Source organism: Nicotiana tomentosiformis, chromosome 7 (genome assembly GCF_000390325.3).
Source record: "Nicotiana tomentosiformis chromosome 7, ASM39032v3, whole genome shotgun sequence".
Lineage (NCBI taxonomy): Eukaryota > Viridiplantae > Streptophyta > Magnoliopsida > Solanales > Solanaceae > Nicotiana > Nicotiana tomentosiformis.
Genome location: NC_090818.1, coordinates 9,541,025 through 9,568,882, shown reverse-complemented (window position 1 = coordinate 9,568,882; position 27,858 = coordinate 9,541,025). Strand labels below are relative to the sequence as shown.

Here is a 27,858-nt window from a genome sequence, read left to right as displayed (position 1 = left end):
TCAGAACTCAAAAGTTCACCTAAATTAAATTTAAAAAAATATAAAATAAAAATATTAAAATGAACCAGTAAAAGAAAAAATAAACCACTTAATAAAAACGTATTGTAATAATCATATGTGAATATATAAAATCTTATACTAAATGATTGAGCAAGATACACGTACAAATCACGTGTTTTAAAAACTATAAAATAATATAAAAATTATAATAAATTATTAAAAAACATTTAAGTTCGTAAAAAGCCAAACGGTATAATGATCTAAAACTGAGTTGTGGATTTGCTACTCATAAGTTGAATAAAAGATATATTTAATATCAGAAAAAGCCAAACGCTAAAATGATTTAAATTTAAGTTTAGATTCGCTACTCATAAACTGATCATATTTTAATGTAAAAAAAAAAATACAAAATAGCAAAAATATTAAAATAAATCAGTGAAAAGAAAAATAAAACGTTAATAAAAAATATATTGTAATAATCTTACGTGGATATTTAAAATTGTGTGCTAAATAATTGGACATGATACACGTGCAAATCACGTGCTTTAGAAACTAGTAAAACTATAAGCATATGTAAAAAGAATATAGTAGATAATTCGTTTACAAAAAAATTATTTAAGTTCAAAAAAGCTATACGGTCTAATGATCTAAATCTAGTTCTATATTTGCAGCTCATAAGAACAAAAAAAAACAGTTAAGTTTAGAAAAAGTCAAACGCTATAATAACCTAAATCTAAGTTTTAGATTCGCTACTCATAAATTGATTGAAATTAAATGTAAAAGAAGCAAAATAGGAAAAATATTAAAATAAATGAGTGAAATAAAAAATAAAATATTAATAAAAAACGCATTGTAATAATCTTATGTGAATTTTTTAATGTGTTTATAATTTTATTATTTCCTAAAGCACATGATTTGCACCGTGTGTCCTGTCCAATAATTTAGTACAAGATCTTAAATAATTTGTACATAGAAAAAAATATTTAAGTTCCAAAAAAGCCAAACGACATAATGACCTAAATATGAGTTCTGGATTCACTAAGAACTAAAAAATTGACCGAAATTAAATTTAAATAAATATAAAATATAAAATATTAAAATAAACCAGTAAAAGAAAAAATTAAATATTTAATAAAAACATATTGTAATAATCATATGTGAATATATAAAATCTTATGCTAAATGATTGAGCAAGATACACGTGCAAATCATGTGTTTTAGAAACTAAAAAACTACATAAAACAATATAAAAAATTATAACAGATCATTAAAATATATGTAAGTTCAGAAAAAATCAAACGGTATAATGATCTAAATCTGAGTTATGGATTTGCTACTCAGAAATTGAATAAAAGATATACTTAAGTTCAGAAAGTGCCAAACGCTATAATGACCTAAATCTAATTTTTAGATTCGCTACTCAGAAATTGACCAAAATTTAATATAAAATATACAAAATAGAAAAAAATTCAAATAAATCAATGAAAGAAGAAATAAAGCGTTAATAAAATATATTGTAATAATCTTATGTGAATATTTAAATTCTTGTGCTAAATTATTGGATATGATACACGTGCAAATCACGTGCTTTAGAAACTAGTAAAACTATAAACATATGTAAATAGATTATAATAAATCATTCGTATACAAAAAAATATTTAAGTTGAAAAATGCTATACAGTCTAATAATCTAAATCTAGTTCTGTATTTGCATCTCATAAGTTGAACAAAAAAAATATTTAAGTTCAGAAAAAGCCGAGCACTATAATAATCTAAATCTAAGTTTTAGATTCACTACTCAAAAATTGACTAAAATTTAAAAAAATACAAGATAGAAAAAATATTAAAATAAAGCGGTGAAAGAAAAAATAGAAGATTAATAAAAAACGTATTGTAATAATCTTGCATGAATATTCAAAATCTTGTACTGAATGATTAGACAAGATACACGTGCAAATCACGTGCTTTAGAAATTAATAAAATTATAAACACGTGCAAAAGACTATATAATAAATCATTCATATGTTAAAAATTATTTAAGTTCGAAAAAGCCAAACGGTATAGTGACCTCTAAGTTTTAGATTCGCTACTAAAAAATTGACCGAAATCAAATGTAAAAACAATGCAAAATAGGAAAAATAAAAATTTAATCAAATACCAAAAATGCCCTAAGGGCTAAGACCAAAAGCAAAAAAAAAAAAAAAAAAAAAAGTTATCCAAAGATTAATTATCACGGATTTGTTATCCCATCCCCTATAAGAATAAAAATAATACTATAATTTTAGAATAATTAATCCCAAAATTAATTATAACACAATTTTATTCCAATCAAACATAAAATAAATTCATCTCAAATTTTTTTCTAGAATTAATTATAATTTATATCTCGTACCAACTGTATAAAATAGAAAACAACAAAGGTATTGCATACAAAATATTCAAGAACCCTTCCTGCCCCTATGTCTCATGTATATATATATATATTTCACCAAAATAAAATCAATCACTCTCTTTTCTCCCTCTCTTCCTCTCTCTCCCCCCCCCAACATCAGTGAGAGACATATATATATAGAGAGAGATATATAGCTAGGTATATACAGGAATCTATATTTTATATACATATAGTACTGGAGGAAGAATATTGGTGGGGTTCTAAGGGTGGTGGTGAAGATGAATAGCAACAGTAAGAGTGGTAACAGTGGTGTTGTTGGAGTAGGAGCTAGGGTTTCAATCCCGAGCAGTGTGAGGAAAACGATCCAGGATATAAAAGAGATCACTGGAAATCACAGTGAAGATGAGATATATGCAATGCTCAAAGAATGCTCTATGGATCCCAACGAAACTGCTCAAAAACTCCTCTTTCAAGGTCCATTCCTTTTCCCCCTTTATATACATATGTCAATGTGTGTGTGTGTGTGTGTGTGTGTATATATATATATATATATATATATATATTATGTGTGTGTGTGTGTGTGTGTGTGTGTGTGTATGTAGCTCTATGTGTTGTTTTGTGTATGTACTTATAAGCGTTCTGTGTGTGAATGTTTGCTTTGTTTTGTGATCTGTTTCTAGCTTTTGATTACTTGATAGAATGAGTTTTTATGAGTGACCTTTTTTTTTTTGAATTTTACTTTTTCTCCTTTTGGTATTTTGCATGTGTGTGCCTCATACTCAATTGAGTCGGTTCTTTTTTTCTTTTTCTCATGTCCCTTTGGCCTTTGTTTTTCATTCTTTCTTCTTACTCTTTATTTTTTTTGTTGTTATTTTTCTTTCTTTTTTCTGATGTTTTAAATTTGTTTGGTATTCCTGAATGATGCACTTAAAAGCAGTTTTGGGCATATGTGTAAAAGGGCTGCCTTTAATTTGTTCTGGTATTTGATATCAAAAGACTTCTGATAGATGCAATCACCCTCGCCCTCCCCCCTCCCCATAGGGGGGGGGGGAGCAGGTTAAAATTTACCTTTGGTTCAAGATCAGATTTTGCAGCAGATTACATTTGATTTGGGGTTAAAATTACATCTTGTAGCTATGATTTATTGTACGATAGGCTGATGGTTGGTCTAATGCTTTTAAGAGAAATGTGTAATTCACAGTTTTTTTTTGATAAGGGAAATGTGGCGTTCACATTATAGGAGCATAAAGGGCCTCTTGTGCTCTCTTTCTCGGTATCCTTGCATTGGTGACATAAACTAAGTTTCTTTACTAACCTCTTTTACGCTTTCTTTGCAGATACATTCCATGAAGTTAAAAGGAAGCGTGATCGAAAAAAGGAGGTATGATTAGAAACTGAGTTGCATAACTACGATCTCTCACTATAACATTGAAATAATAGTGAACTTATTAACATATCCATAAACCTGTTGCAATCATGTAGCTGTTCAGCATTTGCAAATGCCATCTTCTGTTCAACTGCTGTAATCATCGTTGCAGCTTACCTTGTTGTTCTGCTGAAGAAAATCACATAGTAGTCCTGATTAATGCCATTGTTTATCAAAATATTCCTGATTCAAAACCATTATGCTTTAGCATCTTAGCAGAATTCATTCACCTTTTGGTCCTTAAGACCTAATGAATGTCAAATGGGTTTATTTTTTCAGAGGACTTCTGGATATATCCAATTTGGTATAAGCATCTTGCTTAAATTACTTAGTTTTTTCTCTTAAACACATAATTACTGCGGAAGTGTTTTGGGTTGCCGTAGACCTTTTCACCTGCTCTTTCTGCATTAATAGCTTCAGAATTCAATCAAGGAATCTGCTGAATCAAAGTGGAAAGCCGGCACGCAGGGCAGGGGGAACAAAGGGAGTCGTGGAAATTTGACTTCTCGTCATGTTTCACATGGTAAACGTCAATTTTGTTAATAATCCTGCATTTGTTGTAGTCTCTCAGGATGCTGCAGAGCCCTGGACCCCTGGTTCCACATTTGTGTTCTTCTGAATCTTAATTTACTAGCCCATCTTCTTTTCTAATATACTCAACCTACTTCCTTTTCCATCTATTCTGATGTACCCTTCTTGCTGAATGACAAAAGACTCTGGTTTCTAATATTTTAAATTAAATGTCTAATCTACAATCTGTCACTCTGTTTACACATTTCACCTGTTATTTCAGATACATTTTAACTGATTTTAAGCTCTTATTCAGGCTTTCCGACTGCTATCAGGCTTTAAAAGAATTGATTTCCCTCTTGAGTCTTTGATGCCTTTCCATTTAGCTCATCGAAAGAACCTTTGTATTTCTTTTAGATTTGATATTATGTTCCTCTTTTTCCTTACCGACTCGTACACACGTGTATGTTTTGTCAGATGCAGGTGCTGGAAAGAATGGGAAAGACTCATACTTATGTGTGTATGTTTTGTCAGATGCAGGTGCTGGAAAGAATGGGAAAGAAAATTTGACCAATCACTTTCTTGACAAGAGTGTCGGCTTATCTTCTGTGCCTAATGTTGAGGCAAAAAATATTTCAAGGTAATATTGATCTTTATGGATTTTTCCCTGCCCAGGCATTGTTTCATATGCATGTTACCTTGGAATCTTGGATTGCCAAGGTTAAGCCTTTCACATGTTACAAAAGATGCCCTCTTAGGTTTTGGTTGCCTAGATTATGTGGTCTTATTTTGCTAACAAGTGCTTATGAGCTGGTTTGACCAGCTTATAAGCTTATCCAAACACTCATAATTTTGAAGCCCTAATTCTCTTTACTTTTTTTCAGCTCATCAAGTGCCGCTACTAATGGGCCTAGTGGTCTAGCTTCCGGGAGCGACATCATTGTACAAAATGCTCATGCATCTGCAAGAAGAGGAATTAAACAATTCGAAGCATATGCAGGTGCTGGCTCTGGTGTGCAGACAACTCCTGCTGATGCAAGCAAAATCCCAAAAGTGGCTACGGGAAATAGGGATGTACATGGGCAGAGGAGGCCAAACTCCGTCAATTCTTCAAGAACTCTATCTTCACCACCTCCATCAGGAGCTCATCTCTCAGCTTCAGATCCTGTGCTCTTGCCATCTCAAGATTCACGACCCGCTGGTGTAGTAGGCACAGTTAGAAGGGAAGTTGGGAGCCAGCATTCTCCAGTTGAACGTGCTTCTTCAAACTCAAATGGGAGTAAAAAGACTACTGGTAAATGCTTTGAAGACTTAATAATGTGAAACCGTCCCTTCTCAAAAAAATGATAATATGAAACTGTTATTATTTGATAGAATAGTTATGATTAGTATAATTATATTTTATTATTTTCTTTTATTTTTTTAAATAGACGGACTTGTTATATGCGTCGAAGCTTATATATTTCTTTCCCCTCAAATCTGAGTAGCAAAGTCTGATACTGGAAGCGTAGATATACAAGTGAAGATGCCAAGCAAATTTCAGGGGCCTGGAAAGAATCAACTTCAAGAGTTCTCGCAAACTGCTTCTTCAATCCATGGTGGTTCTTCCGTTAGCAGGCCTTCGTCTAATTACAACAATCGATCACAAACGATTGGTACACAAAAAGGTATAGTAATTTAGTGTGATCTATGTTAGAATATTGCTTTTAATGCCCCAGCTTCTCAAAAGATTTACCAAACTGATTTTGTTACTATTGCTGCTTAGTTTGATAATTGAAGTTCTTGGTTTTTGCCTCATAATTACCTGCATAATGTTCTTCTACCTTTGTACTTGGGTAAAGGAAGACGACAACAACAACATACCCAGTATTATACCACACCGTGGGACACTTGGGTAAGGGAAGGTTGAATTATAATTAAAGTAACTTTTAGACGAAGAGCCTAATCATGAAAACGAAGAGAAACAGGTTCTTTGTTGATCCATCTACCCAGAACAAAATTCTGCTATTACACCTAGGTTTCAGCTTTAGGAATAACTGTAAATTATGTGAAATTGGCAGCGATCAAAATGGTACGGTGTATTAGGATCGAGTAGAATGCTAAAAATCTTCTTTCATAAAAAAAATACTAGAAGTCTTCTTTCATAAAACAAAAAACTAGAAATCTTCAAGACCTATATCTATTCACATGCACCTTATCTCCTGGTATTGGTAAAAGCCGTAAAGCAGACTGCCCAACCCCAAAAATAAAAATAAAAATTTGTTGGTTAGTTATAGGTGTCATAATTATGAAGTTTCAAAATTTAAATGTTTGGGTTGGAGTATATTATGAATTTTTCTTTTAAATCAATAAAGTGAAATAGACATTTAAATGTTCAGGGGAATACTACCTTGCTGTTGCAGAAACAAATGAATTCATCTGCAAAGTCCTAGTATGGTGGTGAGAATGAATATTTTTCATCAATAGATGAGAGAATGAATATAAAGATGTTATCCAGTTCCTGCCATCTCCCACAGGAACATTTGATTTGATACCGCAATGCAATTTAGAAGGGGGGACTTAGAGCAACGGTAAAACTGTCTCCGTGTGACCTATAAGTACGGGTTCGAGCCATGGAAGCAATCACTAATGGTTGTGTTATGATAGGTTGTCTACATCACACCCCTTGGGTTGCGGTCTTTCCCCGGCCCCTGCCTGAACGTGAGATGCTTTGTGCATCGGGCTGCCTTATTTATTTATTTATTTATTTATTTATACCATAATGCAATTTATCAAGAAACATAACAACCATTTCCCACAAGAGCATTTGCTTGTGGGTAAGATCGTACATTGTTAAAACAACATATGTTATGAAGAACTTTGAAGAAGAATGAGTGTAGCAGCATCCGAGGGTGTGGCCTATTGGTCAATGAAGTGGGTTGAGAACAATGAGGTCTCAGGTTTAAATCCCAATAGAGGCAAAAAAATAATAGGTAGTGTCTTCCCAATTGTCCAAGCCTTAGTAGATAGAGTCGCCCGGTATCTGTGCTAGTGAGAGGTAGCAAGTACTCTGTGAAATTAGTCGAGGTGCGCACAAGCTGGCCTAGACACCATGATTATCCAAAGAAAAAAGAAGAATGAGTGTGGCAATTTTGCTTGGATGCTTTTACATGCCATAACAGGGAATAGAGAATACAAGCTTCTGGAATATTAATGAAGATATATCTTCAATTTTCTTGTCATAAGAAACATAGAAAAGGTGCTTTTCATGCAACACTGAGAATTTTAAATTCTCATTGATTTGGTCATATGAGCCGAAATTGAGATCAACATAGATTAAACAAGTTGCTAGTGGAAAATAGAGTTTTGTTTGCTTATGTTTGTTAAAAATATATTATTATGTGTATCATAAAATGTAATGTTTTCATGAAGGTTTTCTGCCTTATGTATACTTCATATTATAATGTGTATCATAAAATATAGTGTGTCGATACAAGACATCCAACTATATGCATCTTTCTGGATACTTTCAAATACTTTGACTTGATAATAAAAGCACTATTTTTTTCCAGTTGTTTTAACTTTATATTTCTGTATTACTCGATTTATATTCTTAATATACATATACATATATAGATGGGCTTAATGGGTGGTCAATATGGCCCGTCTGAGGTTGGTGACCTCCATTGCACATCGGAGGGAGGGGGCCAGCCCTAGTTGCCGAGCCTATATCATAATGTACATTCTTAATTTCCCCCCCTAAAATGTACATTGACAATTTTTAGAACAGTTCACAAATAAAAAAGATAGTTTGAGCTGGAACTTAGCTCAAGCTTGACTTTCCAAAAATCAAAATGTTTTGATTCACCAGAAATCTTTAAGTGCAACAGAAATGTTCATGTTTTCGAAATAGAATGTTGGTTGTTGGCTCGTTGCTAGTTATCTGGTCCCTGGCATAAGTAAAGTTTACTGGATACTGTCTGGTAAAGGTCAGTGGTGCACTTAAAGCACACTTAGGCCCTGAAGCGAGGCGCTAAACATGTTGAGTGCTTCACCTCGCTTAGCAGGCACTTCACTGTCATCATCAAGGCTCTAAGACATACTTTTCCTTGCCAATGAGCGTAATCCTGAAGAGGCGACACTAACAATTGATATTTCACATTATCGTTATTTTTCTTTTAATTTCTTTGCCCGTATATTTGTTATTCATGCTTATAATCTTAGTCTTGGACTACACATACATATTTGTATTTTTTTTTTCCATTTGCGGCTTTCTTCATTAAAGCCCACGCTTTATTTGCGCTTAAAGCCCCAATGGTGCTTGGAGTTTTTTTGTGCTTTTCGCATTTGATAACACTGGCAAAGGTTAGTAGTAGTGATCTCTGTTTAGATAATTGTCTTTTTGCTTGGATCAGTATAGTTTTTGTTTCTTTTGTGTGTTTGTTCTAATTTTGAACCTTAGTGGTGTCAGTCTCTTTGCTTGTTTGTTGGTTAGAGTTCACTTGCTAGATTGGGAAAGATAAAGAAAATGCATTGTAGCTAATAGAGTTTGTCTTTCCCCACCTGTGTAGTTATTCATGCTGGAAACATAACACTAACTTCTATGTTTTTATACAGCAGGTCCTTGTAAGGAATGGAAGCCAAAGCCTGTTAACAATAATCTAGCTCAGGGGTCTGCTCTTGCAGCTGCTTCGTCTGGTGTTTCTATGGTCTCTGTTGAAGTCAATACACTGTTGCAGCCTCCTGCTGCTGTTCCTGAAACAAAAGAAGATACTGCAGAGCTGCAGAAAAAGTTAGAGGAATCACACATTTCAGATGTTGAGCATGTAATTATCCCTAACCACCTTCACGTCCCTGAGGTTGAAAAACTTGGATTCTGTTTTGGAAGTTTCGACACTAGCTTTAGTTTGGTTACAAGCACAAACAATGCTCCCGAGCATGACGGAAGTCCACCAATTCCTGAAGCTTCTGAGTGCATTGAAGAAGCTGCAAGTGAACAGCCTCCAAGGTCTCTCTCTCTCTCTCTCTCTCTCTCTCTCTCTCTCTGCACCCCTCTCTTGTACTTAGGAAGCTTTTCGTTATCATTAGCTTAATCATCTTTAAGCGGGAAATGTAATGCAGATGATTGAATTAAGGATCTCCTGCTTGCTGGCTTCTCATCGTATCTCTTTCCTTTGTTCTTGACATATGATCTCACTGGCTGACAGAAAGGGAAATGTACATTCCCTTGGCGGATATATGTAGTGTTCTCTTTATATTGTTCATTTATGGAGTGAATAAGGGAAATGTGTTCTTTGTTTGGTTGGTGTATTTATGAATGGAAGGGACGCCATAAATCATAAGCTAGAATTATATATGATCACCTCATGGGACAAGTTCTTTTGCAGTTTATCAACCAAGAAAAAGTAACTATTATTGAATCTGTAGGAAGTCTGTTGGTTTCACGATTCCGATTTCAACAGTAATATTAAAGGATCAACTCAAAACATGCTATCGATAGATGATTCAGATTCCTCCTCTACTCCCTTTGTCCCACTCCAGTGTGATAGTTTAACTATATCCTACTTTGGCTTGTGCCAGGTTGTCCCAGCTTTGGGTCCACTTAAAAAGAATTAAGGTATTGCTGGACCCTATTTTTCCCTAAAGAAAGTTAAAATTCTTCATAAGTTTATTCTTATCTCCATTTTGGACCTATTTTTACACACACACACACACACATATATATATATATATATCCCAAAGGCCGTAGCGCAAGTTCGAAAGTTGGTGGATGTGGGCTCACCCCTCTACCCTTCTCCACTCAAGTACAAGGCTTTTCTTTGTTGGCGGGTTTTGTACCTGTGACGTGCCTGCGCTCTTATCATTGAGCCAAAGCTCCGACCACAGCCTACTTATATTTAAATGCAAAAGTTTCAAGCCTCAACTTAAAACAGTGTCTAGACTCTAGTCAAACTAGGACACTTTAATTGGATAAAGTGATTAATTTAGACTTAACTTGATTACCTGAAATTCAGTGCCCTAAAGTTTTAAGTGACACGAGCTTTAGTTTTTTAGTTTAAGTGCTTAATCTTCAACCTTATAATCCAACTGCTTAGTTAATTTTTTTATTTTTTTACCTTAAGTTGTTTTCTTCTTTTATGGCTCTTTTCTTTTAGAAAAGATCGTTGTGGACATAGAGACCTAAAAGTTTGTGTGAATATTTTTTCGGGGTGGGGGGGACTGTGAAAGTTCCCACTGTTTTTTTAGTTTTTTGGTGTGAGTGAGCATGTTTGCCTCTTAGTTTTTTTATTCTCGACTTGGTGGAATCTTTTCTTTCCAAATCAAAATTGAATCCTGATGCATGATTATTTGCACCTCCGCCATTTCTAGCTTTTCAGTTTTTTTGTAGCTGTGAAAGTTCCCCCCGTTTTTCAGTTTTTTGGTGTGAGTGAGCATGTTTGCTTCTTAGTTTTTTATTCTCGACTTGGTGGAATCTTTTCTTTCCAAATCAAAATTGAATGCTGATGCATGATTATAATTGCACCTCCGCCATTTCTAGCTTTTCACACCTGACATTTTTCTTTTGTATGAGCATATGCAGTAATCAAAATGCATCAACAGCTGTAGAGGACACTGATTATTCTTATCAGCCTCCACCTTCACATGGACAGGAGAGTTTCTCTGCCAAAGGAGATGATATCTCATCCTCTGCTCCGGAGTGCAGTGAATCGAAGCCAGAGACTCTGCAGTCGGGTCAACAATATTCAGTTGTTCATACATCGCCCAACTATAATTTTGGCTTTGTGCCACCAATGTTAGGCAATCAGCTCGCGCCCTTTGATAGCTCTGAATCTCAACCTCGAGATGTTTCTCGTCTTCCAAATTTCCTTGTAGGTCTTCATTCTCTGGATTTTTGTATACCTATTTTGTCATTATAATACTTTCTGAAGCTTCAAATTGTTATTAATATAATGAACTTTCAAATGGGTGCTTTAAACATTGCAGCAGTTTGATTGAATACTGAATCTCAGTGTCTACTGGCTTTACCTCAACTTTGAGTAGCAGGGACCTAGGATATTCACGTGCTATTTGGTTGTGTCTGTTTCTTATTGATGGCTGTAGAACTATTTAACAACAATTACTTCTCCGAAAAATATTTAAAACATTTAAATGATAATCAATATACTTTAAGCATTTGTGTTGTTAAGCTTGGAAAATTTACTTATTATACTCCAGAACTGTTATAGCTATCCATTTGTTCAGGTTCAGCAACCCATTGACCCAACAAACTACTATGCCCAATTCTACCGTTCGAGTGCTGACACTGATGGCCGCATTTCACCTTTTCATTCAGCGGGTGTTTCTACCCAGTACAATGGCGGTGTTGCTGTTGTGCCTCCACAAACTTCTCAATCTTCTCAAGAGGTTGGTATCCATCTTGACTGATTTAAGGTTTATATTTTTGTCTCTAATTTTGTGGGGAAAAAGATAAGCAGAAGGAGAAGGGAAGAAAAGTGTGTGCTAAGGGTTAGGGTACTGGTGTTTGGCTAAAGATCTAGAAAAGCTCTCTTTTTCCCTGTATACTTGAGTCATAATTAGTGTCTGGTTGATTTTTTAGCTTTATTAAATTGACACAGAAGTCAATTCTCTACAATCTGAAATGCAACAACGGAAGTGAATCATATTCAGGCAAATTCTTTCTGAATAAACCAGAGAAAAGATTAGAGATGCCAGTGCTGTTTAAATTGTCAGCTCACCAAAATTTCCTTTCACTAGAACATGCTTCCCTTAATATTGTATGAGTTCTCCTAGGAAATCTCATTGAGCCACTGAGTAAAGAGTAAATATGTTCAACTACTTCTCAATATACACTAAAATCCTTTGCTTGGATGCCTTTCTGTCCTTTGCGATAGATAAATCTTGATTTAACTTCTTATGGTGATATTCAAGTAGTTCTATTGGAAAGTATACCGCTACTGCTTTATAAATAATTTGCAGGCAACAATTGTTTAGTTTTGGGATATCGCATTGCTATGATGCTTTAATTTAGTTGACCCACACCTAAGATTGTGCGTCTATATATTTATTTGATTGTTCTGCAGGGCGGGAACACTCTTGCTTTATCTACTGCCGCTCCGACGCCACTTGTGACTCAAGCTGCTGGGCTTATGCAGAGTTCGTTAGCTGTACCACAGCAACCTGTCCCTGTATTTCGGCAGGCTGCTGGGATGCATCTGCCCCATTATCATCCGAATTATATTCCATATGGTCACTACTTTTCACCGCTTTATGTTCCACCAACAGCCATCCATCAATTATTAAGCAATGGTGCCTTTTCCCAGCAACCTCAAGCTGGCGGTGTATATCCACCTCCACCATCAGCTGCTGCCAGATACTCTCTTTCGCAATATAGACCAGGAGCTAATGTGGGAAATTCAGCTCACATTGGAGTGCCTGGCACATATGCGCCATATGGATCCTCTCCTGTCAACTATAACCCTAGTTCAGCTACAACAACTGGAAACCCTGCTCCCAATGAGGATCTTTCTGCGTCTCAGTTCCAGGATAGTAACGTCTATGTTAGTGGACAACAGGTTGGTCAATTATTTGCTCTTAGCAATTTTGGTATTCCTTTATGCACATTGAATCATTTCCTGATAAAATGTGCATCATTATTGCTGAAAATAGTGAAAACTGTGCATATGCCATATTTAGTCTTTGAAATGCTTTGAGCAGCAGTAGTGATAAGGGCTGGTAAGAATTGAAGCCAAAAACTGAAGTCTAATTCTAATTGGAGTACATTAATTTGTCAAATTGAATTTGATCTTAGTTTCATCTGTAACTGTAATATATCCATGATACTATATTATAATTTAAGTGTTATCAGTTGGACTCCTAGCAAAGTGTATGCTAATAGAGGGATTAGATGTTGGCTTGTGGAAGTTGGCAGCATGCGTGTTAACAAGGACCGCAGTATGCGGTTTTTCTAAGAACTTAAATAAGCAATCTATTTTTTAAAAGTCACTTTACAAGATCACGAAATAAAACCTGCCGTTGCCCCGCGGCAATCTGCTAATCTGAGGAGCCATAGGGGCAGTTGCAGCACTTCATGAATTTTTGCATCTTTCGCAGGGAAAGCTGCACTATGAAGTTTAAATTGGTTCCTGATCATTTCTTTTTCCAGTAGTGTGTGTGCTTTACTGTGATTTTAGTGGAGAGCTAACTGCTGAACAGCGATGATTCGTCATGAACTGATTGCTTGTTCGTACTTTGGTTTCAAAATTTGACATTTTAGCTACATTATCAAGGATTTGGTTTTAAATAGGCTGAACATTTTTAAAAGAAAAACATAAATTCATTACGTCATTCCATTTGAGGTACTTACAAATTCCTTGTGTTTGTTATAGAGACTTTAATTTCGCGTGGGGCAACATTGTAGTAGTGAGGTTTGTATGCTGTTTAATTGAACACTGGTACTTCTCTGCAATCTGGTTGACGGAAGAATTCCGTATTTCTGAAACAGATATAACAGTTTGAATTTCTAAATGTAATTTTTTTTGAAAAGGAGCATTCCTCATTGACGTCTCTAAATGTAATTTATTGTTGAGCTTTTCTTCTTTTGCCTAATTAACTTAGTTGGCTCCAGAAATAAGTTGGTGTAGTGGTTGGTTAGATTCATACTTAAGTTTCCTTCTCTGTGATTAAATATCTTGTACCATGACACGATGTCCTCTTTCCCTGAAGGTATCTAAGTTTGTGAAATAGCATTGTCCAGAGGGACCCTGACGCTGACCCTGGGCCAATTGATTTCCTTCTTTTCATCACTTTATAAAAAATGTTTATCATCTGTCTATATTTTTGAAGGAATGTGATTTAGGTGCAACATCTCTTTTCTTGCAGAGTGAAAGCTCAGGTGTGTGGATTAATGCACACAATCGAGATTTATCTAGCTTGCAAGCAAGTTCCTTTTATAATCATCCTCAGGGTCAAGTGGCTCTAACACCCAATCAACCTGGACACGGAAACTTTGCTGGTGTTTATCACCCAGCACAACCAGTTACAGCATCAACTGTTCACCCACTTATGCAGCAGTCTCAAACGATGGCCGGTCCAGTTGATATGGTAGGACCAACAGCCAATGTCTATCAACGGCCTCAGCATTCACAGATTAACTGGCCAAGTAGTTACTGATGAGCTGGTCCTTTCTTTTGCAAACTATAAAAACAAGAAGTGAAAATCGTCATTGGAGTTTTTAGAGATGCGACGTTCTGGATGTGGAGGAATGGTTCCATCAAATGTTGGAAAGAAGTGTGCAGGCTGACTGTAAATTTTTAGAAGGGGTGCCAACCAATGAACTTCACCAAGGTATCTCTTCTTGCTTGGGACTGAGGAAATGGTGAATCCTCCTGTAACCGATAGTGACAGATTTTTGGTTGAGGCAGATACATGCGAAATGGTTTTTGTTAAAACTTGATAGCCTTCAATAGTTTTTCAGCGTTATTAGCATAACCGTGAGAGTTTAAAAACTTTTTCTTCCCTATATATTTCTTCTTTTTGTAGGATTTTAGGACTGTTGAAAGCAATGAGGTTCTAGGGTTTTTTTTCATACATCTTGCTTTCGCGCTTATCTTTGTACCTGTAAAGTTGATTTTAACTTTATGGGACTGTTGTAATTGGTGGTTGGTGCAAAGCGAATTGCGGCATTATTAGTGGTATATTGTGGGGGCAAATTGATACAACTTGAAAATTTCTTGTTGTGGTGTTGAAATTTTGAGAATATTGGTGGTCATGCTTGCAATTCACAGCAAGAATTCTCTAATCTTGAAATTTTTCATCTCTTTCTATTTCTTGGGGCAATGGGGATGCACTAGATATTGCAGTGCTAATTTTCCAGAAGGGTCTGATTTGCTTCCTCTTTGCTGTGTTTTTTTATTATTTTGGGTGTTGGTTTTATTTTTAGTTAAAGGTTTGATTATCATGTAAATGAGCTGCAGTAAGTAATTGAAAATGATTGAAGATTGGATTTGTAGAAGAGATGCCAGATTAAATGACATCCACAAAGCATGAGCTTGTCCTAATTCTGGTCAAGGAAAAATTAAACTATTTCGGGTTTGTTTGGTTGGGAAATAAGTTATCTCATGATTAATTATCCCGAGATTAGTTATTCTAGCCTTCCATAGGGATAAAAAAATGCCATAATCCAATTGAATATGGGATAAACTCATCTCAAATTTAATCTAGAGATTGATTATCCCTTATCTCTTATACCAAACGAGGTGCAAAGTATTTGCAATGTAAGTTGACATACTTGACATCCAAACAATTGCAAGGCAACAAACTATGGAATTCAAGGAGCAAAATTCTAGTCCTAATGTTAAGAATATCAGTACACTCAAAATTGCAGGATCCAGTCTTAAGAATAGTACATTCATTATTACATTCGGCTACATTTTGTAAGAAAATCTCAAAATACAAACATATCTTCCAAACTACTTGTGTGCATCGGACATAGCAAATTCAAATGAACAAGCACTAATCTATTAACTAAACTGGTGTTTGCACCAAATCAAACACCAAATTGCGTTATTTACTACGGTTAATTGTTGACTGGCGCGCCAACACACACACACAAAAAAAAACAAAGAATAAGTGCAAATTTCTGTAAAGTCGTTTTTTTTTTTTTTTGCCCTTTTTCTTTTGCGAGAGAGTTGAGGGGTTTTACCAAGTTAAAAAATTGGTTCTTAATTCTTTGAGATTGACCAAATCAATATATAAACTAGGTATGATTGGTAGGTAACCAAACCATTTACCAATATATGTAGTTGTGCAAAGTCACATATTTGTACCAAATATCACAATTCCTTTTATTCTAATGGATTCAGCAACTTCCCATGGAACTTTAGGCTAGAAAGGAAAGCCTTAATTAATTGTCGGGGTATTATCACTTTTTAGCCCGCGTCAGAAACTATTTATATTCGACTGTCGAAAAAGTGTATAAAATTTGTATAATTTTTCTATATAACATACATAATGTATATATATAAAAAATATATATTTTTTCGACTATTATTGTAAGAGCGGCTATACAATGTCATTTTTCCTTAATTGTCCGGCAAAGGGTAAAGGAGATTTGAATTATCCTTGTTAAATTGCCAGTTTAATATCTAATTTTATCATCACACCTCCAAACTCCAAAGGGATTAATCTTTCGTATGGTAATTGAATTTTATTCGCTATAATCGCAATGAATTTTACAGTTTTAATTAATTTAATATAGTTATGTGGCTGAAATTATTCTTCGAAAATTTGACACATAAAAGTGACTATTAAGGCTGAAATATTAATATAACGAGTCTACAATGAAATCCAACCACATACTTGCTAGGACTTTTGGTTTGCAGACTACTTTTCTTGTCATTTTATGTACCTTCCCAAATAATTTCATCCTAATCAAGTAATTGAAAAAGACATTTTCTCGTTCTTTTGACTCAATCAAGAAAACATCACAAAGGGAGTAAATTAAAAACAATATATTTCCTAATAATGATCGACACATTAATGTGTTCCATTTGGCCTCCTTGTTTGTATACTTGGAGCAACTTTGCTTTAATTTCTTTCGTCCAAATGTTCCAAATGTATTAACTTCATTTTACACGTCTCCCTATCAATCAATCAATAATTCATACTAATCAATCACACCACACGCCCCTAAATTAGACTCTTGTAAAAATAAATTATAATATAGTTGATTAATATTTTTGAATTTGATAGGTGGAAATTAGGATAGTTATTTAATTCAGTATATGGCCACTTCAAGGAGATGACGTGAGCTATAACACACGAAAATTTAGGAATAGTGCGAAATTTTATGACCCTAAAACGCCAAAAAATGAGAAACGATCATAGCAAAACGATGACTATTGTTCCCTATATTGTTTTTGATGAGCCGGCAAAATTGTACGCGATTCAGACCCGATCGCCCTAATTCATACAGATGGCGTAGGCAGCTTGAGTTTTCATCATTGAATTTAACATATATTTACTATTAATGTAATGTCATATTTATACTATCAGTACAATTTAATGAGTTATAGAATAACGTTAGTCTTAATTTTTAGGTTATTATTTCCACACTTCCACTTATTATGTATAATTAACCTATAATTATATTTTAGATAATTAATTTCTATACCGCCAAAGTTAAACTCTTTATAAATTTATTATTTTTTCATAGATGAATCATTTTCATGTCAAGAGGATATTTTATATTAATATGTGCATTATTGAGCTAAATTTGACGACAATATCGTGGTTATTTGAAATTAGACTACGTGAATTACATGATCTCAATTTTTTCAACCCCTATATATAATGCATAGGACGCTGAGATTATTCTAAATCTAAAAACATTTTATTCATTTAAACTTGACTGCTACCAAGCATAGTTGTTTCCCATTCTTTTTTGGGTTAGATGGGGCGTTACTTCCTAAGTAAAGGGTACTATATATTTGTTTTTAAACTTTAGGGGGGTGCATGTAAATTACCATAGAATACGCAAGACTCTATGCAAACTCCAAAAGAGCAAAGTACGAAAATGACAATACAGAGAACTTTTTTTCCCTGGAGTCACGGTACGTACAACCTCCAAAAGGGAAAGTACAACAGTTGAATCTTGAAAGATCTTCACCTCTAAGAAAATCAACAAAATCACATCATCTGTTTGTAAAATTCTGAACATACCCTTTAAAAGAGAGCTCAAAAGGGTGTCTGAAAATGGTAAGAGAGGAGCCATTAATGGAAGAAAAATGCAATCTTGAAAATGAAGAAGAGGAGATAAAAAAGAACAAAAAAAGCAAGAATATAATAGAAGAAATAGCGGAGAAGTTGAGGGGTGAAGTGGAAGAAAAGGAAAAGATTGAGGCAGCTAAGGAAATTAGGAAACTAGTGAGGAGGTCATCGTCTTCCGGCAAGACTCGTTCCCGGTTTGCTGCAGCCGGCGTTATTCCGCCGTTGGTTGATATGCTTCAGCTTTCTTCTTCTCTTCTTGCTCGTGAAGCTGCTTTATTAGCCCTCCTCAATCTTGCCTCCCGCAATGAACGGTTCGTATTGTTGAACTATTCCTCTTTTAGTTTTTTTTTTAACATCTGTTGAGAAATAATTACATGTGTGTGGATTGTTGTTATGTGAATTGAAGTTTGTTCAAGATTTTATGAGATAGTTTGAGAATGGTGATTTATTGTGATGATTAGATAGGAAAGATTATAACTTTTTCCGGTAAAATTGAAAATTTTGTATGTTGAGTCTGGAAACATTTGTTACTGTAGAAATGAGAAGGAAAAGGTGCTATTGGCAGTTTGGCTGCCCTCAAATTTGATTTAACAAGAAGCTAAAGGATGAAAGTGGTGGTTTTAATGTAAAGTCTTACAAATCCCAAGGCTTTGGCCTAGCGGAAAGAGCGCAATGCTTGATGTGTGGGTTAGACGCACGTCATTGGTTCAAACTATGTTGCAGACAAAAAGCATTATATTTAAGTGGAGAAGGGTAGAGGGGCGGACCCCTTATCCACTTAGTTTCGAATCATGCTCCATTGGTCTCGAGGATTTCTCGGTTAAAAAAAAAAAGAAAGTAAAGCATATGAATTCCACTTTGACAAACTAACATTGTAATTGTAGAAAGCATGATTAAGCATTTGGTGTGATGTGATGGAAATTTTATACAAGAAGCCGAACAAGTATAGAGACCAGCCATAGAGGTACCCGATACATATACTGGTGGGAGGTAGCAGGTAATCGGTGGATTTAGTTGAGGCGTGCGCAAGCTTGGCCCGGATACCACTGTTATTGAAATAAATAAAAAATAGCAACCAGCCATAGAGGTCGCCAGTAGATATCAGTCCTAAACAGAAAGAGCTACTTGAAACCATGAACGTTGCTATATTAATTGTCAGAGAACCACCTGAGCTTTTCTGCTGAAATTTTATGTTAAGTATGACCTTTTGCTTTGTTTTATGAGTTATTGTCACCTAGATGTCATGATAACATTGGCAATTTAGTTTCACTTGCAAAATAGGGAAAAAGAGTTAGCGTCTCGACTGGGATGGAGGCGTGGAGTTCTTTTGTATATGAATTGGGCTAGCCATGCGGACTCTAATAGTCATCTGAAGAAAGATTATATGGAAAAGACTACGGACTTCTAAGCCAAAAAGGATGTTCCTTTTCCCTCAGAATGAGATACACCATTGACTAATTGAGTTTTTATCTTTAGAAGCATTTTAGTGTTACCTCTCTAAGGTAGGGGTAAGGTCTGCGCATACATTATCCTCCCCAGACCCCACTTGTGGAATTCTACTGGTTATGTTGTTGTTGTTGTAAGCATTTTAGTGTTGCATCTTCTCACTGATGTTTTAAAAGGTGTAATTGGAGTGTGGCCCAAATGAATCTTTGCTTTTGTCTCCAATTTCTGCTGGACGGCCACCAGCAGTGTGAAACTTATCTAATGATTGAATAGTCTTTTATCTTTCTTTTTCTGGGTGAGGCAGCAGAGAGGATGTTGGATTAGGAGAGCATTCAAAGCTAAACTTTTGCTCATCAATGCCTCTTTTGCAGTCAAAAGAAAAGTTTTTCCATTTAATGTGCAATGACTACAATTTCATGGGATTCATAAACTGTGTTCTGGTTAAAATTTTGAAAGGTAGAAGACAATCAGGATCTTTTAGCTTCTTGCTGTGGTAGTAAACTTCTGCAACTTTTTGTATCTCACTAAAAACTGTCATCCTTTCTGATGGGGAGCCTTGGTGTAATTGGTAAAGTTGCTGCCATGTGAACAGGAGGTCACGGGTTCGAGCTGTGGAAACAGCCTCCGGTAGAAATGCAGGGTAAGGCTGCATACAATAGACCTTTGTGGTCCGGCCATTCCCCGGACCCCGCGCATAACGGGACCTTAGTGCCGGGCTGCCCTTTCCCTCGTTATCTTGGGATATATATCTTCCTTGTTCTTTTTGCTTTTCCCCTGTTTGTATTACTTACTTGTTTCAAGGATAATCAACTTGTCTCCTTATATTCGTTTCCAAATTTACCAGAAACAAAATAAGGATAGTTACATCCGGTGCCATCCCGCCTCTTGTGGAGCTCCTCAAATTCCAAAATGGCAATTTGAAAGAACTAGCAACTGCTGCTATTTTGACACTATCAGCTGCTGCAACCAACAAACCAACAATAGCTGCATCTGGAGTTGGACCTCTTCTTGTGCAGATCCTGAGTTCAGGAACTGTTCAGGGAAGGGTTGACGCCGTCACAGCCCTCCACAATCTCTCCACAAGCAAGGAAGATCCCAAGTTGGTTCTTGATGCAAGAGCAGTTTTTCCGCTAATGAATCTCCTCAAAGATTGCAGGAAATATTCCAAATTTGCCGAGAAAACCACAGCTCTATTGGAAATCCTTTCTAATTCTGAGGAGGGAAGAGATGCAATCACAAATGCACATAATGGAATACTGACTCTAGTGGAGACTGTTGAGGATGGCTCACTCGTCAGCACGGAACACGCTGTTGGGGCTTTGCTCTCGTTGTGTCAAAGCAGCCGAGACAAATACAGGGAGCTGATCCTCAAAGAAGGCTCTATTCCAGGCCTTTTACGGCTTACGGCAGAGGGTACACCTCAAGCTCAAGAAAGAGCGAGAACACTTTTGGACTTGCTTCGAGACTCTCCTCCTGAAAATAAATTTTCATCCTCCATGTTGGAGCGAATAGTGTATGACTTTGCAGCACAAGTTGATGGAAATGATAAAGCCGCTGAAACAGCCAAGAGATTGTTACAAGACATGGTTCATAGAAGTATGGAGCTGAGCATGAGTCGTTTACAGTTAAGGGCTTCATCTTGTACCCCTTCAAAGGTGCAGTCTGTATGACAACAACAACAACAAACCCAGTGTAATCCCACAGATGGGGTCTGGGGAGGGTAGTGTGTACGCAGATCTTACCCCTACCTTGTGAAGGTAGAGAGGATGTTTCCGATAAACCCTCAAAGGTGCAGTCTGTATGAATACTTAGATTGTTTCAAGCTTATCATAAACCTGTATAGAGATTAGGAAAAGCAGTTATGTAAATGGACTATATTTAGCTATTCTTCCTCTGCCTGTTTTTATGTGCAAAGATGTGGAGTTGCATAGACCCTGTTTTTATGTGCAAAGATGTGGAGTTGCATAGACCATATGACTAGCTAGTAGATGGTACATGCTGGTGGTAACACTCATTTTATTAACCTTTTTGAGCATTGTACATCTCTAACTTAATCACTCATTGTAAAGTTTGTAACTAGTTGTACATTACTGTTTTTTTTTTTTTTAACTTCGCCACTGATGTTTGGGTTAGGGTAGGCTGCCAACATTACACCCTCTTAGGGTGCGGTCCTCCTCCGGACCTTGCTGAACACGGGTTGCTTCGTGCACCGTCCCTTTTTTTAATGAGTTTTTTACACACTTACAACTTCATGTGTTTTAAAGATCAATAATTGTCTGAAAATATTTTAAGACAAATAGGAATAAACAAAAATGAAAAGAAGCCAAACAAAAGAATATATATATGCAAAAGACAGATTTCAATGAGAAGAAACTACAAGAAGATTAAACTAAAATGATTATTCCCTTTTCAAGAGCATAGTCAATTTTCTAACGATGTGTTAAAAAGGTGGAATGAGTCCTTTTAATTTAATTTCTCTAAATTATTATAATAAAGTTTCTATATTATAACGATTATTTTCGTTTTTGTTGCTAAAGTTGCACATGCCTACAAACCAATATAATAATTTGAACCCAAAAAAAACAATATAATTACAAAGAGTAAAAAGAGAACCAAACGGTCCCCAAGAGCAATATTTACAAAACTATATGAAGGCAGATGATAAATTTGTTAATAGGAAAAGGCTCGGGGGTCACACTACAAATTTCGAAACACGCATTACGCTAATTTGTGCCATGATTTAGGGCCCTCATTTATTCGCTAATCAAATCTCGACCATCGATGTTTTTGTCGGAGCAAATGACAAAAATAGTCACTTAAATATCTTTTGAGCAGTTTTAATCCTTTAAATTTATCAAACATAAGAAATTTTGGTATTCATCAAATATTGAAGGGAAAAGGGCCAAATATACCCCTCTACTTTCATATTTTGTCTCTATTTAACCTCCGTTATACTATCGGGCCAAATTTACCCCTACAATCAACAAACTTTTAAAAATACCCCTTGATCTGTTAATGTCACGACCCAAAATCCCAACCTGTCGTGATGACGCCTATCTCGGTACTAGGCAAGCCGATAATCTCGATAAATCACAATTTCTCTTAAGTTTGAAAATACAATAATTTAATATAATACAAAATTCCACAAATACTGACACGAACACTCCCCAAAACCTTGTGTCACTGATTACATGAGCATCTAATATGAATACAAGTTTGAAAAATACGGTCTATAATAGTCTGAGACCAAATACAGTAAATAAGGAGATAGAGAAGGAGAGACAAGGTCTGCGGAACACGGCAGCTACCTCAAAATCTCCTGAAAATCAACTGCGAGAGATGATCAACATCCGTTATGTTCGGGAATACCTGGATCTGCACACGAAGTGCAGGGTGTAGTATGAGTACAACCAACTCAGCAAGTAACAATAATAACTAAGGAACTGAAAATAATGACGAGCTACACAGTTATAGTTCACTTTTAGTAATTCCAGCAAAGAATAAACATGCTTTCAAATCCGACAGTTTAAGTCAAATCAATTTTATACAGTTCAAGTTTATGTAATCCGGATATAAAATCTTTTAGAGATTTCACAACAATGACACATAACAACCAAGTGTAACAACAAATGCAAAGCAAGTACAACCTCTCAGGCAACAGTCACTCAACTCATCACAACAACTCAACCACTCGGCTCTCAGCCCTCAGCACTCACACTCAATGGGTACCCGCGCTCACTGGGGGTGTACAGACTCCGGAGGGGCTCCTACAGCCCAAGCTCCATAATCTGCACGGACAACTAACGTACTGCACGGACAATTCACGTGCTATAATATCCTGCACGGATAACTCACGTGCTATAATATCCTTACCTCACTGACAGACCCTCGGCCTTTCTCAGTTCTCAACCTCTCTAGTCTCTCGGGCTCTCAGAATTCACTAAGATCGACCCAAACAAAGATAACATAATGCATCAACAAATATCAAGAAAGACTGAGGTATGATACGCAAGTAAAATCATGACTGAGCACAAGATTAGTAATTAGCAAATAATTCAACAAGTATGTGACCTCTGTGGGTCCCAACAGTACTATCACATAGCCTAAGTATGATTTCTAACATGATTTACAGTCAAATTTCTTCAACACATAGAGAGCATATAGCTAACAACAAGTTATTCAACTTTATAGTTTTATGGGACGGACCAAGTCACAATCCCCTCGATGCACGCCCACACGCCCGTCACCTACCATGTGCGTCACCTCCAAAATAATCACATGACACAAAATTCGGGGTTTCATACCCTCAGGACCAGATTTATAACTGTTACTTACCTCAAGCCGTGAAATCCAAATTTTAGCTCAAAAATTGCCCGTGGGGCCCACATCTCAGAACCCGACAAAAGTTACAAAATCTGAAAGCCCATTCAACCACGAGTCTACCCATATCAATTTTACCAAAATCCGACCTCAACTCAACCCTCAAATCTACAAATCTTATTTCCAAATTTCTAAGTTCCAATCTCCGATTTACACCTCAAAATCATGTAATCTAGTCGGATTATTCGATGACAATTCAATATTATGGAATAGAAATAATCACAAGGGACTTACCTCAAGTTTTTCTTGAAAATCTATCAAAAATCGCCTCTCCTCAAGCTCCAATTTGTCAAAAATGGCGAATGGGACGAAGTCCATATTTTATAATTCGCCCAGACAGCCTCGGTTCTGCCTCGATCTTGGCCTTCGATCGAGGTCCTCGATCCTGGGCCTCGATCCTGGCCCTCGACCCTGGCCTTCGATCATGTCTTCGACCCTGCCTTAGATCGTGGTCCTCGACCCTGGGCTCGATTGTGGCTTCGATCATGATCCTCGACCCTGCCTTCGATCATGGCCCTCGATCCCGGCTTGATCGTGGCTTGATTCTGGGCTTGATTTTTGGGCTCGATTCCGGGCTCAATTCTGGCAGAAGAAATTTCCAGCAAAAGGAAATTGCAGCAACTGTTGTAGTTCAATGTTTTGATCCGTTAACCATCCGAAACTCACCCGAGGCCCTCGGGACCTCAACCAAATATACTAACAAGTCCTAAAATATCATACGAACTTAGTCGAATCCTCAAATCACCTCAAACAATGCTAAAACAATGAATTACACCCCAATTCAAGCTTATTGAACTTTGAAATTTCTAATTTCTACAAATGACTCCGGAACCTGTCAAATCACGTCCGATTGACCTCAAATTTTGCACACAAGTCATAAATTACATAACAGAGGTATTCAAATTTTCATAATCGGATTCCAACCCCGATATTAAAAAGTCAACCCCCCGGTCAAACTTCCCAAAAATTCAACTTTCGGTATTTCAAGTCTAATTCCACTACGGACCTCCAAATAATTTTCCGGACACGCTCCTAAGTCCAAAATCACCATACGGAGCTATTGGAATTATCAAAATTCAAATCCAAGGTCGTTTACATATAGGTCCATATCCGGTTCACTTTTCTAACTTAAATTTTTAATTATGAGACTAAGTGTCTCATTTGACTCCGAATTCCTTCCGGACCCGAACCAACTATCCCGGCAAGTCAATAAACAACTGTAAGGCATAATTTGAGCAGTAAATGGGGGAACAAGGTTATAATATTCAAAACAACCGTCCGAGTCATTACATTCTCCCCCTCTTAAACAAACGTTCGTCCTCGAACGGGTTTAGAATAATACTTGGAGTCTCAAATAAGTGTGGATATTTGCTCCACATCTCCTGCTCAATCTCCCAAGTAGCTTCTCCGGCTGGTTGGCCTTTCCACTGCACCCTCACTGATGCTATGCTCTTTGACCTCAACTTTCGAACCTGTCGGTCTAAAATAGCCACCGGCTCCACATCATAAGTCAAATTACTGCCAAGATATACTGTACTGAAATCCAGAATATGAGACGGATCCCCTAACTCTAGTCTCCAGTTCTCCAATAGTTACCACACACGACCGATACACATGACCTACAGTAATAATATGGCCCACCGGTGTAGATACACAAACAGGTGAAACTAAGGACTTACATGGCATATCCAGATAATGAGCAAAATATGATGATACATATGAATAAGTGGAACCAAGGTCAAATAATATAGAAGCCTCCCTGTGGCACACTAAAACAATACTTGTGATCACTGCGTCTGAGGCAACAACATCTGGCCTAGTAGGAAAAGCATAGAATCGAGCCTGCCAACCACCTGATCGGCCTCCCCCTCTTGGGCGACCCCTAGCTGCCTGACCCCCACCCCGAGCTAGACGGGTGGTGTAACTGCTGGTGCTGGTGCCGTTGGTCGAGAACTCTGCTGTGGAGCCCCACTCAACAACCTAGGACAATCTCTCTTGAAATGACCCAATTCTCCTCACTCGAAACAACCCCTCCTCTAACGGAACTATTGCTCCTGATAACCCGAAGAATTACCTGTATAAGCCTGAGCAGACAAGGAATGATGAGAACTCTGTGTTGGTAGCGCACTGAATGAAGACTGGCCTGAGTGAGCACTATAAGAACCGTGGCTAGCTGATGCACCACGATGAGCTGGACGACCCGCCTGAGCATGTCTGTAAGAACGACCCCTACCGCGGTAAACCTGACCCCCTGAAGGAACACCGCTGAAATCACCGGAACCACGAGGCCTCTTATCCTCCCTCTCAACCCGCTCCTGGTTGCGAACTATCTCAATCTAACGAGCAATGTCAACAACCTCGTCAAAAGTAGCACCACACACTCTCTCTCTGGTCATGAGTAATTGCAACTGAAAAATGAGGCCATCTATGAATTTCCTGATCCTTTCCTTGTCTGTGGGAATCAACTAGATAGCATGACGGGCCAATTCTAAAATCTCATCTCATACTGTGTCACGAACATATCGCCCTGATGAAGCTACTTGAACTGCCTGCGCAGCTCCTCTCTGCGGGACTGAGGCACGAACTTCTCCAGGAATAGACCAGAGAACTGGGCAGCTGCAGCCGGCTGGGCTGGTAGTGCCCCCAGTATCTGAAGTCCATGTACTACCTAGTCTGGAGTATGGGCTACAGGGGTATGAGTACCTCCCCCGGCCTGAGAAGTGGCAGGTGCGGCCTGAGCCGAAACCACCTGAGCCAGACCAGTGCAGGCTGCCAATATTTGGGCCAAAGTCTCCTGAAGGCCTACAATCTCAATGGGCATAGCTGGTGCCTGAGTTGATCCTGTCAGCTCAGCTATATCTGGAATCTGCTCCTAAGCTAGAGCAACTGGTGGTACTACAGGTGATGGTCCAACTGTGGTACGAGCTACACCTCAACCTCTACCTCGGCCCTGACCTCTACCACGACCCCGACCTCTTACGGCCATAACTGGTGGAACTGGTGGCTGACCATACGATTCAGTAGTACGTGTCCTCACCATCTGTGAAAGAATAGAATAGTAGAAATTTAGTTTCCAGAATCAACAAATTCGCACGACAGAATACAAGAAAGTGAAATTTTCCTAAGGGTTCTGCAGCCTCTCGAAGATAAGTACAGACGTCTCCGTACCGATCCGCAAGACTCTACTAAACCTGGTCATGACTCGTGAGACCTATGTAACCTAGGCTCTGATACCAACTTGTCACGACCTAAAATCCCAACCTGTCATGATTGCGCCGATCTCGGTACTAGGCAAGCCGATAATCTCGATAAACCACAATTTCTCTTAAGTTTGAAAATACAATAATTTAATACAATACAAAATTCCACAAATACTGACACGAACACTCCCCAAAACCTGGCGTCACTGAGTACATGAGCATCTAATATGAATACAAGTCTGGAAAATACGGTCTATAATAGTTTGAGACCAAATACAGTAAATAAGGAGATAGATAAGGAGAGACAAGGTCTCCGGAACACAACAGCTACCTCAAAATCTCCTGAAAATCAACTGCGCGAGATGATCAACACCCGTTATGTCCGGGAACACCCGGATCTGCACACGAAGTGCAGGGTGTAGTATGAGTACAACCAACTCAGCAAGTAACAATAATAACTAAGGAACTGAAGATAATGAAGAGCTACGCAGTTATAGTTCACTTTCAGTAATTCCAGCAAAGAATAGATATGCTTTCAAATCCGGAAGTTTAAGTCAAATCAATTTTATACAGTTCAAGTTTATGTAATCCGGATATAAAATCTTTCAGAGATTTCACAGATAGCAACCAAGTGCAACAACAAATGCAAAGCAAGTACATCCTCTCAGGCAACAATCACTCAACTCATCACAACAACTTAACCACTCGGCTCTCAGCCCTCAGTACTCACACTCAATGGGTACCCGCGCTCACTGGGG

The 27,858-nt window shown here is 37.1% G+C and overlaps 2 protein-coding genes across 7 annotated transcripts; both read left to right on the top strand.

The window, feature by feature from the left end:
• Nucleotides 1–2,498: 2,498 nt before the first annotated feature.
• Nucleotides 2,499–15,025, top strand: LOC104086650 (GBF-interacting protein 1). 6 transcript variants are annotated; one of them, XM_070181294.1, is made up of 11 exons: nt 2,499–2,866; nt 3,730–3,773; nt 4,233–4,341; nt 4,863–4,968; nt 5,213–5,622; nt 5,816–5,995; nt 8,928–9,315; nt 10,888–11,176; nt 11,550–11,711; nt 12,389–12,880; nt 14,187–15,025. In XM_070181294.1, exons 1-11 carry the CDS (start codon nt 2,671–2,673, stop codon nt 14,475–14,477), a joined length of 2,667 nt encoding a protein of 888 aa, XP_070037395.1. In that variant the 5' UTR covers nt 2,499–2,670; the 3' UTR covers nt 14,478–15,025. The 6 variants fall into 6 exon arrangements, with proteins under 6 accessions (XP_070037395.1, XP_033509409.1, XP_009589263.1 ...); XM_033653518.2 differs by having other exon boundaries at nt 2,529–2,866; nt 4,869–4,968; nt 8,925–9,315; XM_009590968.4 differs by having other exon boundaries at nt 2,529–2,866; nt 8,925–9,315.
• A 2,889-nt stretch (nt 15,026–17,914) lies between these two features.
• On the top strand, nt 17,915–21,489 carry LOC104086649 (U-box domain-containing protein 3). Its single transcript, XM_009590962.4, has 2 exons — nt 17,915–18,385; nt 20,365–21,489. Exons 1-2 carry the CDS (start codon nt 18,060–18,062, stop codon nt 21,188–21,190), a joined length of 1,152 nt encoding a protein of 383 aa, XP_009589257.1. The 5' UTR covers nt 17,915–18,059; the 3' UTR covers nt 21,191–21,489.
• Nucleotides 21,490–27,858: the final 6,369 nt, after the last annotated feature.

Bases quoted from the DNA above. Each gene is read 5' to 3' on its own strand.
- LOC104086650 (XM_009590964.4), top strand. From the start codon at position 2,671: ATGAATAGCAACAGTAAGAGTGGTAACAGTGGTGTTGTTGGAGTAGGA. The intron at 11,712-12,388 runs GTTGGTATCCAT...ATTGTTCTGCAG, and splicing joins CTTCTCAATCTTCTCAAGAG to GGCGGGAACACTCTTGCTTT. The intron at 12,881-14,186 runs GTTGGTCAATTA...CTTTTCTTGCAG, and splicing joins TCTATGTTAGTGGACAACAG to AGTGAAAGCTCAGGTGTGTG.
- LOC104086649 (XM_009590962.4), top strand. From the start codon at position 18,060: ATGGTAAGAGAGGAGCCATTAATGGAAGAAAAATGCAATCTTGAAAAT. The intron at 18,386-20,364 runs GTTCGTATTGTT...CAAATTTACCAG, and splicing joins CTTGCCTCCCGCAATGAACG to AAACAAAATAAGGATAGTTA.